The sequence below is a fragment of the Rissa tridactyla genome, chromosome 4 (assembly GCF_028500815.1).
Source record: "Rissa tridactyla isolate bRisTri1 chromosome 4, bRisTri1.patW.cur.20221130, whole genome shotgun sequence".
Lineage (NCBI taxonomy): Eukaryota > Metazoa > Chordata > Aves > Charadriiformes > Laridae > Rissa > Rissa tridactyla.
The window spans coordinates 51,603,161-51,624,136 of NC_071469.1; the positions used below are offsets into that span (position 1 = coordinate 51,603,161).

Below are 20,976 nucleotides of genomic sequence, written 5' to 3' on the forward strand. Positions count from 1 at the left end.
TTAAAGCTAAATGAAGTACGGAGATACTGAACTGTTGCCAGTAACAAGCAGAGATAAAAGCTTGTTGTAATTATACTAGCAAGGTATGACGCTTTTCACTGGGTGTCCTAGCTTGTTTTGCCAATATGAAGTCTTAAATCTATCATTTATTCTGACATACAGGTGGCAGCATTTAAAAAGGCCAGCAACAGAACATCTTTCAAATTTGTGTCACATTTTGCCTCACTTATAAACAAACTGGAATTCTTCGGAATTAATCCTTTATCAGTGTTCAACAGGGATATTATTTTATATTACTTTATTATTACAAACAATAAAGTGACACTATTTTATATTTTAATTTGCATTTTGTTGCTATGGTTTCTACAGGAGTATGATTATACCTCTCTTATTATGAAGCCTATCAATCAAGTGGATTTTGACACGTAAGACAACTATTAAACTCTAAGTCCTATTTTCTGCACTTAGGAGTCAAGAGGAAATTTTTCATCTTGACTCAACAACTATCTCTACTGAAGAAGCCCTGGGCAAGACCCAGTCTGTGGGCTTGCCAGATACAAATTTGGATGCTGTTCACTTTCCTTACACAGTTTAGAAGGAATAATTAGCTTCTGGCTATGCAGTGTTTTGATGTTATAAAACACAATCTAAATGCTTAATGTTGTTAGTGAGCACTGTTGATTGCTTAGGAGTTGATAGGACTTCTTTCTGCACTGAGGCAGCCTGTGCAGGGAGTTTGTGCTGGGAGTGCTGTCTCATGGGAAGCGCTGAGGAGAACAGAGCCTGAAAGCCAAATCAAATGTCACGCAAAAAGTGAGTAGTTAGCAGACTGATAATCTCCAGTAGTGGTGGTATAATGTTATGTTTATTGTTTTTATAATCACCAATAAAAGCACTAACTGAAAGGTTTTCCCAATGTGGCTTGCATAAAGTGCTATTCAGACAGTACAAGCAGATGATCATTTTGGTAATTTTACCAGGGGTTTCTAAACGTATGTGATTAACATTTACTCTTGCATACATACAAATACATAGAAAAGCCTGGAGAGAGGCAGTGTCTGGCGTGGTCCAGAAAGTGGTGATCTACCCCCAAGCTCTGGCAGAGTTCTTTCCTCACTGCTGCCCTGCTTGGTATTTTAGTGTTGGCCTTAATTCTCATAATCCAATTTGTCGCCCGTTTTGAACTAGAGATATCTAACAATACTTCCATTAACCCGATATAGACAATTCTCATTTCATTATGATACAAGTGAAACATGGGTTTAGGCTTCCACCAGTGAGCCCCAGGGTTTTTAATAGATATTACCGGAATTGAAGACATAACCACAGAACAATGTCCTACAAAGGGAAAAATGGGTACATATGAACACCGCACTCAAAAGAAAGCTTTGATGTCTGTACTTCATACAGGACTGCTATCTTACTCTCCCTTCCTGAAATGCCCAGGTTGGAGAAAGAATCTGTAAACCTGGCTTATTTTAGTTTATTATTTTCTTGTGAGTTACAGCCAAGCTCCAAATATTCATCAACTGGAAGTCTCTAAGCCCTCTGACTTGATAGGAATTCTGCACATACCGAAAAGAAAGACTAATCAAAGCTTTAATGGATTAGACAGACTAAACAAATGGCAATAACCAAGGAACTGAGAACCAACGTCCTGCTCTGCAACAGCTTCTTTTAGTGACCTTAGGCAAATCCCATAATTTGTGTGGCTTGGTTTCTTTGTGCTGTCACAGGTAATAGACGAGGAAAATATATTTAATCACTAAAAGGTCAACAATTCTGGTGGTAATAAAGACCACACAAGCACCTACGATAGACAAATAACTACAGACACTAGGTTTCTATTTACTTCTTATAAGTGTGAGAGTTAAAATTATTATAGATGTATGGAACAGTTCAACACAACTCAAAATGCTCATAATTGGAATCCTTAAAGAAGTTCACTGTGAATAAAAATTAGTCTGATCAATTTAAAACCCAGGATGAAATAATTTTAATAGTCAGAGACAACATTTTCATTAAATATTTCTACTTTATAGAAATCTCTCTTAGCACCCGCATTAATTTATGGAGAAACTTCTGTAATCAAAATAATTTCAGTACAAAACAGAAGTGCAGAAAAACGTAGAAAAGTTGCTAACAAGAAGAGTTCTTTAATTCTGAAAAATCTTGAAAAAAAATAACTGCTCACCAAGGCACAGTACAACAAATATTCCTTATAATTTACTATCTCATTACCGCTTAGAGTGAGGAAATGTGTACTTTAATTTGGGGAACTTGGGCAATTTGGGGAATTTTCTAGCAATAGAAGAACTGAGGAAGAATATTTTTATTAGAGAAGAAGTGTTGCTTTAAACAATGTCCATACACCTGCATCCAAAGACAGACAATGATAGTGAATATGAAAAGGGACGAAACCTACCACAGCATGTCTCTTCATCTGTGTCTACATCTTCCAAATCTAAGTACTTGTCCACCTGCCGTAAAAACCCCAAATTGGAAAATAATTAAAATGTATTAATTCCATTTCTTATACTACAATCTAGAGCAAAGCAAAAAAGCATTACTTTGTCTCCTTCATCTTCTCCATTCTCCCCTGCATCTTTCCAAGAAAGCATGTGAGTTTTCTTTGAAATGTGTAACTCAAAAGGAAATACTTTTTTAAGTATAGGCAAAGAATTGCTGCCAAAATTGCTGCATATCAACTACAGTGATGGGAAAGAAGCTCAAGCTGTACAGCAACTTTTTCAGGAACTTAGTGGGAAGATGGAAAAGTAAAATATGTTCATAGGAAAAAGATACATGGTAAGTTACTCTGGAGTTTTGCATGCTCACTGTATATGGCACAGAGACAATACATGCTGTAGGCAAAGTAGAGCTTGATCCTTCTGGTTTGATACTAATGCTGAACTGAATGGAAAATCAAAAAGCTAAGAATTATTAAATTTTTAGTATTTCATCTGGGACATTGCACTACTGTTTTTTCAGGCTGATGTCCCTTCAAATTGGTCTAAGCTATCTAAAACATACTACAAGAAAAGACATTTCTTATTTCACGTAGCTCTCTGAATAGATTCACAGGGTGAGAGTGAAAGGCCTATGTGCAAATAGTGTTACCATGGAGGATCTACTATATGCACTGGGTAGTCTTCTGTGTTTCCATTCAGTAATTAGAGATGCTCTTACATAATTTTTCCAACCTGATTTGACACAATTATCACCAACACTTACATAACCTTTACACTTTAAAAGTACATACTCATTAACATTTGAAAAAAAGTCTGGATGGTGATGCTCTCGTCCTTCTTTCCCACAGATAGGAAAGAAATACATCAACAAATCCTAAGTACCTTGTAAATAAATAAAGCAAAAATCAGTCATGTTCTACTCATAATTCCCACTTTGAAGAAAATTAAAGAAAAACTCACTTTCACTCTTTCAGAGAGACTGAGACCATTTCTATCAGAGACACGAGGTTTCCAGCTCTCATTCATCCCTGTCTGTCAATAGATAGGCAGAAATACTTATATGCGTGAAACAGAACCAAAATCACAGTCAAAACACCTCCTGATGTACACGTACAGATCCTTTATGGTGTATTTATTTTTTTTTAAAAAATTTAATGTAATGCTCCTGAAAATAGAACGTATGCAGGTAATCCTCTGAAAACTTACACAGGACCAGATGAATCAATTGGAACAACAGTGCAAGTAATCATAATATGCCTAAAAAGCAGCATTTAGAACAGAAGCATTGTCTTCAATAGCAGTTTTTTCCCTCTTTCCTTTCCTCAGGGCAGGCTTAAAAGTTACAGTGGCCAACTTACTGAATTACAGGCTCCTCCTGCTACGATGCTAGCAATTTTTCTGGTGCATTCTACTATTACTGTATTTGTTTCTTAAACTGCTAATGTGACAAAAATGTGCAGCCATGCTTGAAACTTTTTTTCTGTAGCAACAAAAACAAGTGTTAAGATGTTCCATTAAATAAAAGATAATGGCAGTTGAACATTGTTTCATGGGGCAGAAAGCCAATTCAAAGTGGCTAAAGTAAGACACCCAAAAGCAGTCTATCCCAATGAAGCAACCATATTTTTCACTAGGAAAATGTCAAAAAGATTCTTGTCATTATTATTGCACAATCAACTGACAGAACGTGATTGTTTTAAAAGCCTTGCTTGATTCCGCATCAAAAGCATGTGCTAATAGGGAGGAAAATGACAGTTTGTGCTCTTTGACCAAGGCCTGGCAGGCCCACCATTTGACGGCACTTAAGTGTGTTGCTCTCTGTATTGCACAAAATGACCTGCTACTTCTTTTTTAATAAAAAGTTTAATGAAGGGAATTTTTGAGTACAGGCTAGATCATAGCTTAGTTATTTGTTATTCAGGCAGAAGGGGAGAAGTTCTTAACAAGTGGACTCAGATTTCCATCTCGCTCTCTCCAGATGATGTCTGCTGTTTTACTGTCCCTACACATTAAATCCCTAATCTCATATGTTTCAGAAGATTAAAAATGCCTCTGGCCTGCTTACTGTTTACTTTAGGTAGCTGAAGCAATCTAGCTTCAGTAACACAGAATTCAGTACTTGCTAAAATCCCCAAGAAACAAAATAACTCTGTGCATGCTGGCATCCATACTCTCAAGACTTTTTCCTTTTTGCCAACCTCTACTGTTAACTGCAGGCTTCAGTGAAAGCATTACAAAGGTCCTTGCAGGGTGCCTTATTTATTAGTCAGTTTATGGAAGCTCTTCAGTCGAGCAAATGCCACTGCCAAACGTGATCCCTGCAGGTGCCTCTGTAAGCATTACACACTTAGGTAGTATTTTAAATATTTGCTTCGGATGGGATAAATACCACTAGCTTCTAACATTTGGACAGTATATCTCCCCATATTTTCATCTGTTTGAATGTGGTGCTTGTCCACATGGACAAATGTTAACTCATTACCTCATTATCATTTGACATCTGTGGTGGAAGAGACACACACATTTCTTTGCTTCTTCCAGGTGAGCCATCCTGTTTATTTCTGTTTGATAATTCAGAAGTAGAAAATGTTTTTCTTAGGGAGTCCACTTTACTTCCTTGAATTGTCTTCCCCTCTTCCTCTGCAAGGAGAATCACACCAGATCAGAGAACATAATGCACTATCCAAGAAAAAGAAAAACGTGAATTTCATTAGATCTAATACTGACTTATTTTACACATTGACTTATTTTGCACATTGACTTTTCCTCTCATGCTCAGAGCTTCCATGCACATCATATTTTGCAATCTTTATCATAAAACCAAATATGCAATTTGAACTATAAGTGCATAGAGTATCACCCGTTCCTCAATTCTGAAGAATTCATTGCCTCAAAAGTCTATGCAATATACAGAAAACTTGAAAAAGTAACCCGAGCACTGAAAATACCCAAAAAAGCAAGAAAGTAAGTAAGGTTACACCTTACTTTTTATTTTAAAATTTTGTTTAAATGCTCTCTGAATGCTGCACAAAATGACATTTGTGCCCATGCCTTCATCCGGCACTGCAAACACCAACACATGTGAAGAGAGTCTCCTCTTTGCGACACCACTATAAACCCCATGGTAACTGCACATACTCTGTAGAGCTATTTTAGATGTACACTTTTAGAATTAAAAGCAGAAACCCCTCCTCATTCCCCCACACCAACACCAACTCCCAACACTTACTTACATGTCTAGTATTAAAAGTCCAGCAACTGTGCTCATGTGAGATCTGTGCTCGCAAAATCACTTGGCATCTTAAGCAGTTCAGGTGCACGTATTCCTTCACATACCTAACTGATGGTGTACCTTCTTATCAAGCACAAGAAAGAATTCTGATTTTGATCATAGTACAGGGATGACCTGGTCCAAAAATGGAGTAGTTCTTGTATTTTCTGCCTCGGTATCTTGGTCTCACCTGTTTATAGTAGCTATCAGCCCAAATATGTGCCCCATGTGCAAACCTCACAGCCATTCGAAAAATGCCCATGTTGTCTAGTATAAAAGTGTCGCAGTTCTTGTCAGAGCTGATACCGATACTGGCTGTGAGTTCACCCAGGGCCAGCACCCGCAGAACTCTCAGCTGTCTTTGGGCACCACTGCCAGAATCTCCACCAGTCCAGGACAATGTGATGAAATGCGCTGACAGGTCCATAACCTAGCCCCTGTATCTTTAGTTAGTAAAACACCTAATTTGAGCTGATTTCTTTAAGCACTGCTGCTTTCAGTGTTTAACAACTATAGTATGCTCTTCACTTAGCTTATGACCGATCTGATTTCCTCCCTATATCAGCAATTTGACTGGGTGCGAAAATTTTGCAAGTAAGTATTTTTTTATTGGAATCAGACTAACAAACAGCAGTACGCCAGTGATATTTAACTTCCAGAAGTTTAGGTCCTGAGATTAAAGATTAAATACAGATGTTCAAGCAGGGGATTCCTTTGGTCTTGTAAGACAGACTGGAAAAATGTTTTGCCAGTGCAAAATGACAGAAGATTGGACTAACTTCTCTCATGTTTATTTTACACATTAATAGTGGCTAATTGGGCCCTCACTGAAAATGAAAAAGTATTCAGAAACAGAACTGAGTCTTTCAATGACAGCTTGTGATATCCTTCAGACCTTTAACAACTCTTTGGACAACAAGAGTAAAGTTAAGACAATTATTAGGGCTTCTGACTGTCCTACAGCCAGGTCCATGGAGCAAGGAGCAGGCAGCAGAATTAGGATACAGATATGTGATCATCAAATGAAATCTCAACAGTACAGACTGGATCTAGGAACTAATTACAGATCAGGACAGGTATGTGCATGGAAGTATGGGCTTCCGAAACCAAGCTAAGTAGTTTTTTTCCTACAACATGGCAAAAAATATAGTAATCATGGCCAAAATAAAAATGTAGGACTTTTTATTTTAGAAGTCCCATTATCACAATATGGAGCAGCTATAGGATGATCAATTCAAATTAACTTCACACCACACGTTCGTAATGAAAGATAAAAGTTCATTTAACAGAGTTTCTTGGGTTTAGTTGGAAAAATAAGAAGCACTGCAGTGCATTTCTAAAGCGTAATTATATGTTACAGGCATTGAAGTAATTCTTGTGGAGAGTTTTAATGATGTCCTTGGGGTTACTACACTGAGCGATCTACCAAAGAGTTATTAATCCCCAGGGACAGCTCTGTGCTACAGTTACCATGACACATAGAAAGGGGTGGCAGTCTGGGCATAACCTAGAGGCCACACAGATAAGAGGTAAGGTTCATTGAAAGTAAATCACACCAGACCAAAGCAATCTAGCAAACAGATTTTAATGCTCAGACCACAGATGCATCCTCTGAATAATTCCTAAATCCCAGGTCTCTTGATATGACATCTGGCTTCTCCCTGCTTTATTAGCAAGTACTTTCCTAAAACAATATTTAGAAACAGCAGTACATATGGGCAATCTCTTCTTCCTACGCAGTCTCTTTTTCAAGCCATGGAAATGAAGCAGTATCACACAGGAAACCCTCTTTTAAATTCTTGACAAGTAAAATGGTCACTCACTATTTGAAGATATTTTTACTGTCACCCTACTTTATAGGAAGAACTATATTACTAGCTCAAAAAGCTTCAAGTTTTTGTTATTGTGGTGGTAAAGCAGGACAAACTTCCTGTTTTATACTAAAAACTGACAAGTTTGATATTAGAGACTGACAACCCACAAAAGCATATTAATGTATTTTAGAGTATATGTGTATTAGCAAATTATGTAGCCAAACATGTGGAGACCTGACGAGTAACAATAAGGACTGAGGACCTGTGCACATCAGGAGCCTTTATGTATGAGAAGCGAGAAGAAGCTTCTGGAAGCCATACACTTTTCTCAGCCAGGTCAACAGAGACACAAAAGGCATTATCAACTGGAATGATCAACAACATAATTCATACAGCCGACAGGCTCTGAATAAACATGATATTCTTGCACAACCCATGCCTATCTTGGATACCACTGTAGTCATTCTTCTGGGATATAAATCAGATCATCCTTCTCCAAAATTCAGGTTCTGGACTCTCCCAAAAAAATAATATAACTTTTAACATCAAAAGACCTATGACACATAGTTGGACGGTTATAATTAGATGGCACACATGAGCTGACAAACTTATTTTATTAGGTGATTTACTTTCTGGACAGCTGAGCTATTGTCACAGTTAAAAAGCTAGATAGATTAAATGAGATAATAAGATATCAAGTGCATTCATACTATTTATGTGCCATTTACCAACTCTAGACTGCAGATAGAAGCACTACCCCTTTTCCTATGAGATCCGTCATAAACTGCTGTCAGAAACTTTTTTCTGGTTAAGACCATCCAGGAGTTATTGGGTTATAGAATATTAAACATTACATTTGATGAAACACTCACAACTGCAACGTGATACTAGATTCATGACTGCAAGTGAAGAAAAATTCAGAAAGAAAAAAAAAAGTCTAACCAACCCAAAGCAGTTGTGAAATGCATGCTGCAGACAGACTATCAGCTGTGCAACCATGTGCATAACGAGGCTAGGCCACATAAATTGGAGGGGGGGAGGTGAATCAAACATTATGTTGCTGGCCTCAGGCACGGTCCCTCAGGGCCAGTAAGATCCACCTTCAGATGTCCACAGTAACTACTGATACCTATAGTTTGTCAATGCATGCATCACATAACTGGCTCTCTTGAAGCAGTAACAGTCATGATCTTACAAAATATTAGTAAAACTAACACACATAAATTGTTCTAAATTTGAAAAAACTACAGCCTGCAGAGAAATATCACATCCGAGTTCCTTTGACAGTGTTCTGAATTTAAACCATTTATGTCCTTACTTTCGAAAGAGACGGGGAAGGAGGAAGAATCACATTCAAACCAGCAAGAAGATCGCTCTGCCTTCCCCCTGACTAAGTGATAATTGACTAACTGATAATTAACGGTCACAGTTCTCAGCCTGCCAAGACCCAGATGTACAATACTGGCCTTTACAATATGTGACAGAAGTCCAAAATAAGCGGTACAAACAAAAGAAAAAGTAGCAGAAGCAGAATGCTGAACTGATGGAAAGATTCATATATTCACTCTGCAGACGGTTTTTCAGTCTTGCTTTTCAGAAATTCCACTGTCGGTACCGTAACAATCAAATAAGCCAGCTTAGGTCTCTAGAAAAGTAAATCTGAATCTCTCAAGAGTAGTATCCACCATAACTGCGTGTCACTGAAAAGTATGTTGCAGACTTGTCCTGGTTCAAGCCCAGCCGGCAGGTAGGATCACACAGCCACTCGCTCACTCTCCCCAGCTGCAACGCGGGAAGAGAATCAGAAGAGTAAAAGTGAGAAAACTTGAGGGTTGAGATAAAGACAGTTTAATAAGGAAAGCAAAAGCCACGCACGCAAGCAAAGCAAAACAAGGAATTCATTCACTGCTTCCCATCGGCAGGCAGGTGTTCAGCCACTTCCAGGAAAGCGGGGCTCCATCACACGTAATGTTTACTTGGGAAGCAAAACACTCTAACTCCGAACATCCCCCCCTTCCTTCTTCTTCCCCCGGCTTTATATGCTAAGCATGATGTCATATGGCATGGAATATCCCTTTGGTCAATGGGGGCCAGCTGTCACAGCTGTGTGTCCTCCCAACTTCTTCTGCCCTCCCAGCCTGCTCACTGGTGTGGCAATGTGAGGAGCAGAAAAAGCCTTGAGAGCTTAGCAACAATCAAAACCAACGGTACCCTATCACACTATTTCCATCCCAAATCCATCACACTATTTCCATCCCAAATCCAAAACACAGCACTACTCCAGCTGCTCACAAAAAGTTAACTACATCCCAGCTGAAACCATGACAAGACTTCAGAAACATATTTCTATCAGAAAGTATATCCAGCTTGATAATTTTTTTCTCCCCTGCCATCTATCCTCTATATTGTTTAAAATTATCTTTGTCTTCCAATTGGGAAGGGAGTCTTTTGATCAGTCCACTGATCACCTACATGTTTCAAAGAATAACAGAGTCACTTATCTCAAGGCCAGAGAAGAGAGCTACCACAATTATCAGGAAAAACTTCCCATCAGTGAAATCTGTTAGATGAAACAGTAGCCCCAAAGTAATCATAAAAGACTCACAGTTTGAAACATTTCAACGCAGCAACCAATAATATACTGTAGAAAGCCTGACTTGGGATAATACACTGGAGAAAACAATACAAACTACCAGGTATTTCCCTCCTTTTTTCAATTCAATGAATTCATTCCAAAAACAAAAATTGAGTGGAAATGATAAACAGGCACCTTTAACTATTAAAAAAAAATTAAACAGCAAAGCTACTATTATAAGATCCAATTTACTTCTTTGTCCTCAAAATGCTGGACTGAGGGCCAGCAGAAGGTCTGTGAATGTGTTAAATCCCTTCCAAGTTATGCTTTGATGGAAAATCTGGGATTCACATAATACAGTGACTTTTTGCAGGACTCCTGAACAAAAAATAATTTTACTCGCAGTAGCATGACAACTGTCTTGGACAGAGCTCACAAGGACAAATTTCATGTTCATTCACTATCTCCATTCTTCAAACACATCATCAGCAAACAGCCACATTTTAAAACAAGAACAAACCCCGTCACTGAAATGGTTCCATAAAATATCACTTTGAGATGTTCAAAAGACTGTAACATACTGTAGGAGAAATAGGTGCTGAGTTCATTTACCCTAAATGCAAAGCTGTAAGAGAAAAAAACAAATTTCAAGGCCAAAAATCCAATCTGTTGTGAAGATAATTTTTAAAGCCTTCTATTTCTTTTTGATATTTCAGTCAAACCAGCTCCCTGATTTTCTAGACTAACCCAACCAAAAATTGCAGCCTCCCTCTACTCGTATATTGCCCAGCTGAGAATAGAACATAGTGTTTTATTTAAGTTACTTAACCTAGAAAACCAGCTCTGATTCACATTCTTGAGTTTCCTGTTTTCATGCACTTAAATGCCTAAACCTCTGTAAATCAATACAGTTTGTCCAACTTTTCATGACAAAAAGACCAAGCATCCCATAGAGTAAGTACTGGGATCCCATATGCCTGTCCATAAGAGCAATCCAGGTGCAATTCACGCACCTAAACTTTGCTTTGTAGTGCTGTTTTAAGAGTCTTACAGCATCCTGCCTAGCCTCCCGCTGCCACCCAAAAAGGCAGTGGATGTTCCATAGATACTATATCATATCTGCCAACCCTCAGCATCTAATTGTCTGCCTCCTAGCTATCTGAATTCCTAAAGTCCCATTCCAATCTTACTCAACCAAAACCCTCACTAATTTTGATGACAGTGACCTCAACGTAGCACTGAGCAAGCAGAATTCTTCTGTCAAAGTAACTTGATCTATACAGCAGAGAAAATAACAACTTACTTGCCTAAGTGTGCAAATTAATATTGGTAACACATCTTGAAAGTCCAAAATGTCAAACATTGTGGTCTTCCATTTCTATACTTCACCTCTAATTAACAAGGGCGTTTTTTGCTGCTGAATCCCTTCTTCTTCACTGCAGCGCTTCCCCAGTGTAACTCACTTATGCCTGTGCAATTCTTTCCTCTCTACATCAGAACAGACATTCAGATAGTGCAGCCTTTTCCCCTAATGTCTTTGATCTTACCCTGATTAAATGACAATCAGCAAAAAGTATTGTTTACCTTTTTTTTTCCCTTCAAAAAAGGTCAACTTTTATTACAATCAGTAATATGGGGTTGATTAATTTCTGAATAATGCCAATTTCCTAAGGAAATTTCACTACACCATGTCCTCAGCTAGGATAAATACATATTCTACAGACTGGGACAAGTAACTTCAGTGGGACTATTTCTGACTTAAAAGGGTAAACTGTTAAGTCCCAATTATTACTTTTGACTGTCATTTTTGGATACTTGCCTTACTGTAGTATGTTTAAAAAACAGACAGGAAAGAACTTTTTTTGTACATGCTTCTTCAGGGGAAAGACAAATAACTGTTACTCTCAAGTATATTTCAGCTACTCTCACACACCTGCTTCGGCTTAATGTACAGCAATACTTCTTCAAAACTAACTCAGCTCTTAATTTTCAAAAGTTTAACTGTTCTTTTTCTGAATCAGTATCTCTCCCTTTTTCCTTAATGGAACCTAATGTTCTGGTTTTATGCAGTGTTTATCTGTATCAATATCTATGTCTCTGTTGTGCTGCATAGCGTGAGTGTTAGAAAAGGGGCGATATTTCCTGTTTATACCACATTCACGCCAGCAGATCAAATTTAAAAATATGTATTATTCTTCCACGGTTCAGCAGTGCTGTTGCCAGATACCTTCTCCTTTTGAATATTATAATGCAGTCAGTTAAATAACAGGGCAAATGTGCATCTGACCATTTCAGCAGCGCACCACGAGCAAAATCCTGCTTCTTCCAACAGACGATGATGAAAAATAATCTTTAAAAAATTCAGAAAACCATGACAGAAAACTTAGAGCAGATCCTCAGCTGATATTAAGCAGCAGAGTCCTATTAAGGGAGCTGCGCCTCTTCATACCTGTGAGGGATCAAGTGCTACCTGTCACTACGAAGCAATGCCAACATACTAGATCAGAGTTCTAGTTCTAACAACAGACTGTTTATGTGGTAGGGGGGAAAAAACAGCTTCATAAAGGCACAGGCTGTACTACTGATAGTATTTTGCAATTATAATTCAACAGTGGATCAGGATATAAAAGCTGTAAGACTTTTTACGGAAGTTGATAAAGGTGGGCCTGCTTCCAACGGCTTCAGAAAATCTACACTGTCCTTTGCAGAATGCAAACAGCGTTACATTTCAGAATTGTGTTTGAGGGATAGTTTAGGAGGAGCTTTAATTTAGACAGTAACTAATGGGAGAATACTAGCTCAGCATAGAGGAACTCCACACTTCTTTCTGAGTCCTGACTACACAGAGTCATACTCTGAACTCTAGCTAAAAGGAAACAGAATGTATCTGAGTTTATTACTTAAATAAGCACTGTGTTTGTTACACTTCCTTTTTTTTTTCTTTTTTACAGTCAAAGCAACCACAAATGTGCTTAAATTCATCCTCAGCACTAAATATGTATGTTAGGAGCACTTTAAAAGAGCAAGTGGTATACTAATAAATCAGGGCAGAACTGATTTTGAAAACTTTCTGTGTATTCTAGAAGAATTCAGCACTAGCAGTTAAGCAGATAAGCATTGTAAGAAACAAGTGAATTGTATATAATTAAAAGCATATGACATGTCTGTACAAAGTATTCCTTCCTTAACAAATAATGTCATTAAAAGATTTAAAAGATTACAGCAGGTGGGAACAAATTAATAAAATGTCAGAGAGCCCAAGAGTTTCAAAAATGCTCAATTTTGAATCTTACAAGTAAGACATTAGGGCATCTTCAAAAATGCCTGTTGTGTTTTTTTTTAAAGGCAAATACCTACTTTCTTGAAATTAGGCACTTCTATGTGATTTTATACTGGACAGAAAAGAACACAATACTATAAAGAGTACAGCATTAAATGGGAAGTGAGGTCACTCGGTTTCTTTTTCTGATTGTCCTCTTGAACTGCTATATGGTTCTGATCTCTAACATTTGCTTTGTGTCATATCCACATCTGGAAAAGAGGGCTAACAGTGCTTCCTCACCTCACTGCAATGACATGAAACTTAGGCAACACCTGCATTTAGCACACTTTAATGCCTCTCGAGGCAAGGTGATGAGCTAGAGCAAGAGTTCATTCTGTGTTACGGCTTTTTATAGTACTACAGACTTCAACCATAGCCAATATGCAACTACAGGATGGAATCTGTATCAAAGTATCAACATCGAAATTACTAAATACTTCCCTTTTCTACATTCTAGAAAATCTAAATTGTGCAACAGAATGAAAATACATTTTTCTCCACCTGAAACAATCTTTAGAAATTCTTTAGTAATAAAGGCATCACAGAAAAGAACAAATAATTGCTATTAGAGAATCATTATTGTTCACGGCCTGTCCAAGTTTCCAGGAGTCTGAGTGCCTCTGTCGTTATCTGGTGCTGCCACTGAGCTACTGTGCAAACACTAGTTATTTCCCCTCTTTATGCCTAAGTTTTTTCTGTCTATAAAATGGAGATGAAATACTTTGCATAGCAAATACCAATGAGATCTAAGGACAACAAATATCCATAAAACAGATCAGCTATTTTTATTTCAAAAATAATCTATTATGTTTGCATCCCCATTTTAGGGGCTCTGTACAATATTTGATTTTGTACTATATCGAATGAAGGTTACATAGAGATAACTACCAACTTTATGATCAATAGAAAATTGCAAATTTTTTCTCCTAACCAATTCTTTCCAATGATTCAGCACAACACATCAATAAAAAGCTCTGAATTGACGCCGTTTCCCTATTTCATGCCCGGTTTAAGTTCCCTGGGGATGACAAATTAATTTAATTAGTTTTATTGAACTGCCTAGTTGCTTTTATTGGCAAATCCACTCATAGAAAGAGGCTGCAAATTTCTCTTGGGGTTAGCATTGTCCTACTGGTCCATTTTTGAAATTAAAGTGAATTTACTGTCATTTCTCATATAGTTTTCTGCTATGTTTTCTGCTGTTAAGACTCACATTTGTAAAGTGCCTCTACTGACACTTACGTAGGAAGTTTAAAGTTGTTTTTCCTAAATGTGGTTAACAAAAAAGGAAGCAGACAGCTACCGTCAAATGGACTGCGAACTAAATACATTGCTCAGCTTTCACAGGGGAATTAAATTAATCGGACCACAACACAGAATATGGCTCTTGCATGCCACCTGGAAGCAGAGAAATGGTCAGCCACTTTTCAACTTCCTACGTTTGACAGCTTGTTCGGCACAGGAGCATCTGAACAACAGCACCGAGGCTACAAAGAATATTTCCAAGGTTCAGTTTGCTTAGAGATGGGTCTGATCAAAGTCCTCAGACTTCAATGTGTTCCCAGGCAGTGTAAGGTACATGAAACAGAACAAAATTAAGAGCAGGAACGGACTGAATTTAATACCAGTGCACAAATGCCCAGGACCATGGAAAAAATATGACTCTAAACTTGGGTTTGGATAAAAATTTTATTTATGGCAGCATTTTTCTATGCAGCTGTGATCCAGGATCCCATATTTTTAGAAGTGGGAGCGGAGTAATTTATAATCTAGATGAAAAATTTGAAGCTTGGACCATTTTTGTTTGCGTTTTTTTCTGTGTTTTTTGTAGAAGGTCAAAGGAGATACTTTATGCTCCAGTGAATTCCCCAATCTTCCTCTGAGTTTAGAAAAATGAGCAGATGCTGCCTTCTAATTTTGGACATCATAGTGCTCTCCACCAAGCTTTCAAACACTTCCTAAGATCTGAAAGAGCCTCTTGCCCTGTGTGGCACTTTTTTTTTAAAGCGAGGATGGGGACTATTTCCATGACATTTCGTCCAAAGTTTTTCTAGGAAGTGTTTAATTCTGAAGAGACCACTCATTGACCACATCTACTGAAATCTGTGTCATGGATTCCTTTGTAAATCCAACTCTTCTGAGGCTTCTTCAACTGCACAGTCAAGAAATCACTCTTAAGATTTTTCTTTGGACTTAAAAAACCTAGTGGAGTGGTACAACCTCAAAGTAAATGCCAGTTAGTTGTTTTATTATCAGATTGTTTTTATACTCAAAGCTAAAAGAACTAACAAAACTAAATAGGTAACTTGGCACAAGCATAAAGGGGTTCAGTGATTCTAAGAGCAGTACAAATGAATGTATTAAAATAAATGACTAATAAAATGATTCCTTTTACCAATATCTTTGCTTTGGATTTGCACAAGAGAGGGTCATTTTTTTCCAGATGCTGAAAACTTCAGCAAAGCTTTACAGAAAGCATGAAAAATTTCATCTTTCTGGACCTGTGCTCTAATTGCTAAATTATATTCCCATGGGCTCACCAGCCCTTTCACCTATCTATCCGTTTTGTTAATATTACCCTTTTGAGAAAAAACACACTTTGGATGCTGTATGTAGGAAAACTAAGAGACTTACTAGAATTTTAACCTGGCCCTCAAGTATCCATTCATTACAGAATCAACAAAAAGGGTTAAAATTTTTTCCAATTATGGCAGAAGTGCTCCCATACTTTTTAAACATTAAGCACAGAATAAATATTTTTAAATATTATGCAGAGAATAATTGGGTTTTTTAGGAATACTAAAATCAGGAAGATTAAATTCCTATATCAAAGATCTAATTTTATGGTCCAACTAAGTTACAACATATCTGTGTGCTATTTAAACCATACACACATCACTAAATGATTACACAGAATTTAGAAGGACTTCATTAATACTATTTCCCATATTTACAAGAATGGAACTATTCCATCAGCAGAAGAACCTAATGTGCTCACAGGGGGTTACTCCAGACTGACACTTACAGCCTGAAAGGGTTCTTTTTAGATAGGCCAGAACAGTCAAGGATGCTGGGGTTTTTGTACTCCAGTTACATTCTTTTTAATTTCACTGTGTGTAAATTTAACTAATGAAGAAAAATTAAATATTAGCTAGGAAATCAGATTCTTATGAGATGCTTTCAAGAACAATGAAGAAATTCCTCGTGAAAATATTCTTGCAATCCCAACTACAGAGCTAGTACAAATTCACGCGCAAGTGAAAATCACCCCATATGGTACCCTGTGAAATATGGTACCTTGTGAAATGAGTGGGATGAGATTCGTTATATGTGTCTTCTGTTTCCAATGTTACGACAGTCAAAAATCTATCAGATGGTGATGTTTTTCAAGGAATGTTTTTTAAAGAGCTCCTGTATATTTTTACACACACAAATGAACAGGCTTGGTTATTTATGTATACAAATAGCTGTCTCCATATCTAATTGAGCAGGACTGCAAATTCTGACATTAATGCTCATTGTACAAAGATTTAGTGTGTGGATCAACACCTTACCAGGCCAGATTCAGAAATGTAATCTGAAAATGGTCAGACTTTACTTGACAGTAACCACAAATATATCCCCACAGTAAATACCTGAACTCACACATAAAACGGAAAATTTCTGCAGCCTATTAGCAGATAGTCTTATCAAGCTATCACAGTTGTTTTTTAAAAAAAAATTAAAAGCCAAATGACTTCTTCAAATGCAAAATAAAGAAATTAAGAATGTGATATTTTATAAAGTATTTTGCACTGTTCTGATCCTAAAATGCCTTGTGCTTTAACTGCAATTTTTGCAGGTTATTAGTTTATAACGCAAACCAGCACCTTTGGGTATTTTTAAAGGAAAATGAAGTCAGGAGCTTCTACACCAGCATAACAAACTGCATTTCTAAGCATTTGATTCAGCTACAGCTCTACCTTTTATACCATTTTAGTGGTAGATGCTACAGTAGCAATGAAAGTGACTGAAATACATGCTGAGGCTTTTTGCAAGTAGCATCATGATATGCAGCATGCTTCTAAGATAGGACCTATCCCCAGTGTATCAATCATACATAAAGAAGACCAGAACCTAATTTTCAATGCTCTTATCTCATCCCCAGGGTCTCCTTTCTCTTCTATTTTTTATTGGGAGGAGACAGAAGGTTGCCACAAGATTATTTCTATGGCAGCTCCCACTCCCCCACTGGTTTTCTGCTCAGTGCCTGTGACTGACACTTAGTTCTGCCTGAAGGACAAGGACAGGACAGACTTCTGAATGCTAGCCAACAGACCATGCCACATGCTGTAATTGAAAAATACAGTGCTTCTGCATTAAGATGAGGACATCATTTTTAGTGCGGAGCTGTGGTAAAGAGAATTGTGAGTAATATGTAGCTCGCATTTATTTTTACAGCATCTGACTTAACATCGCCAAAAGAAATGAACCTGAGCTACAGAATTTGGATCCAGATCTGAACAGGCTGCAATTCAGCAATGCTCAGATCAAGGTTAGCCCCACCTTTTATTTCATCTGCAGAGCATGACACCTTTTCAGCCTAATCATTCTAATCTGATGTTCTGATGTGCCTTCATCCAATTTATCTGTTAGCTTGGTGCACACGACAGCATAGCACAGCAAGCCAGTGTTAGTAAATCTGTAAACACATCCAAATTGCACATCCCTAATCTTAGGCCATCTCGTACTATTAAGTACTTTCCTTAGGCTCTTATTCTTTCAGGGAAACTTCTCTAGCAGAAAACAATGCAGGAAGTAGTTAGGAAAAGCCTATCTTTCCAAAAAATGCACACTCCCCCACCTCCCTAAAGCGAGCAAAACATGGTTAGACACCTGTAGAGACCTACCTTAGCAGCCTATGAACCAAGTTAAGGAAAGTTGTTCTTAGGGATCCCACTGCTGATAGGAGAACCAAAACCATCACAAGGATTTGACAAAGGTCACAAAGCAAGTAAGTAGCAGCATGATACTAAATACTACTGCTTCTCTTTTTACCTTCCCTTATGGCTGTGATTTCTAATGGCAGATTTGGGAAGTTACATACCTTTCAAAAGATAAGTGAATGTATTTAGAAACTCTTCATATGACTGCTCATGACTATTAATAAATTGATCAAGGATGCTGTTGTTTAACAGTTGTTCTCCCATGATCCACACCTTGACAGTCGAACAGGTATATTCACTTTAGTAGGCTGCTTCTGCAATAGAAGGAAAAGAGCCATATGTATCTGTAGGCAGAAAACAAATTAACCGAATAGTCCCTAGTACACATAGGTAAGCGCCAAAATGTCAATCTTGTCACAACATTTCCCCCAAAATTCAAGTGGGCATCGTAATTTTAAGTGCAAAGGTAGAGACTGTGGTCATCTATGCCTAAAATTTATGTTCTTGAGTAATATGGGCCACAGAAGTGCCAGCTGCTCTCAGTGGTGTTCATTCCCCCTCATTTTAAGTCGTCCAGCCTTACAAGCCCCGCCTTCTTTGCAGAAACAGTGACACCAATCACTAGCGTGTTGGATTTAACACCTGGAACACCTGGACATTCAAAACTTCGAGTGAATCCATCATTCTGCAGGTGCATTGCTCGCTGTACCATCAAAGCCACTAAACCCAGATTTTGGAGGGCATGTTAAATCACTGTGAGATGTGTGTGTATGCTGAGACAGCACACAGGACGGCGAGGGTTCGATGGAACTGGGCAGCCACATAGGAAGGCGAGGACCACTCTCGAGAAGGGAATAAATGCTAAGAGCTGAAGGAACCCCATAGATGTTTTTCCTAGACTTGAAAGCTCCTCTCTTCAGTCACACACCAGCAGCTTTCCAGCCCATTTTCATCACTTTACTAGAGTCTAAAGGAAGTAATGGCCTGAAACAGTTCTCGATGGAGCCTTGCCCCTCACTTCTAAAAGCTGTGTAAATGCATTTTAACAGCTGCGTGATGCTAAATAGTTATTAATATTACTAATTTTTTAAACACAAAGGATCAGACTGCTAGAAGCAGAAAAACACAGGTGAGGACACAGACACATAACTGGCACATCGTCTCACACAGTGGCAACAAATAAAAAATGTAAATGACCCGTTCGCATACATAAATGTGATAAAGACGCAAGAAGGCATTACACGCTAAGTGCTTGATTTTCATGTATTCCTGTGTTTCTTCTCTTGATTTACCACAGTATTAAGAAGTGCCTTTTGGGAATGAAAGCTTAATTCTTCAGCAAAACTTCAAATCAACCACACTAAGGAAACACTGCCAACCTGACTGTAAAGTTAAATAAGATCGAACAAGAATTATTCAGAGCCCAGTAGGAAAACAAAGCATGATTTCTAATGTCAAACTCTAATTTTGCTGGATTGCCAGCTTGTAAAGAAGACTAATGTTCTGAAGAAACAAACACACACACACCCCCACATGACCTAAAGTTTAAGTTTTCCAATGTTTTTAAAAAAACAAACCAGTATTAATCTCTCTGTGGACTGACCAAGCAGAATATAATTTACCAGTCTCTCAGAGTGGTTTATGCAAATTATGGTGGTTTCAGAGGGAAGCAATGCCTTTTATTCCTCATTATTGTTCAGTTATTACAGTCATTATTTGAGGTAAATTTCATTATATGAAGAAAATGGTAATAACAACCTTTTGTTTTTCTTTGGCATCTGGCGTCTAGGATCTCCGAGTCCTTTACAAACACTAATGAAATAAACTTCACAATAGTCCCACGAGGAAAAGCAAACAAATATTATTCCAAGTAACAGATGAAAAAAATGAGTCACCGAGAATTTAAATGACTTATTAACAAATGACAGGAGGGCTGGCAATAAAGCTTAGATTCCTTTACTCTAAAATGCTCTAGGAAGTTAGAAAAATAATAAGCAATTTAGGGCAACAGTTGTATCCTTAAGCAGGCTGAATGGCAGCTTTCTGAGTGAATGTCATGTTCTACAGCCACCAGCTCATCAGCCTGAGATTAAGCATCCAGACCAGGTGTTAGCAAAATGCTATAGCTCAGTTCTTACTGTTTTGAGCAACCTCTACTTCCTACAGAACTTGGGAAACTTCATATTTTAACATCTTGTAAGCTGTAAAGGAGCAACAGTGAAACGAGACTTTGGATAAACACCAGGTTTTGCCTCGTTACAGTTAGCTGGGAAATGCAGTGCTGAATTCAACTTGACAAAGTTTTAGCCAAACTATGATTGCAAAATACTGAACATCAGCCTCGTGAAAAAGCAAGCACTGGATGCTGTTAGAATATAATCTAGCATTTAATACCTGGAATCCCCTGATGTACGGAGATTAGGAAGTTATCCCCAAAGGTTTTAAACATATATTTCACTGAGCCTATATATTTTCATCTAGCATGCACTTCAACATGTATGCACTGGGAGAAGCATCATAAAAACAGTATTACTTTTAAAAAACATAGCAAAGAAAGTTCCCTGTATATTCCAAGCATGGGAAAAGATTACTTTCTCA

At 37.8% G+C, this 20,976-nt stretch overlaps 1 protein-coding gene across 7 annotated transcripts in view; it reads right to left on the bottom strand.

The window, feature by feature from the left end:
* The window catches only part of IFTAP (intraflagellar transport associated protein), a 65,715-nt gene that overhangs the window by 34,157 nt on the left and 10,582 nt on the right, over window positions 1–20,976 (bottom strand). For 6 of the 7 annotated variants that reach the window (XR_008466273.1, XR_008466272.1, XR_008466274.1 and 3 more), the window contains exons 2-5: window positions 18,540–18,722; window positions 4,954–5,111; window positions 3,432–3,503; window positions 2,426–2,480 (exon numbers count right to left, since the gene is read on the bottom strand). Coding sequence is in view for 3 of the 7 variants with exons in the window: in XM_054200547.1 (XP_054056522.1) it covers window positions 2,426–2,480; window positions 3,432–3,503; window positions 4,954–5,111; window positions 18,540–18,642 (388 nt within the window). In the remaining 4 variants the exon portion in view is untranslated. The remainder of the gene's footprint in view (window positions 1–2,425; window positions 2,481–3,431; window positions 3,504–4,953; window positions 5,112–18,539; window positions 18,723–20,976) is intronic. The other variant, XM_054200549.1, reaches the window with a different exon arrangement.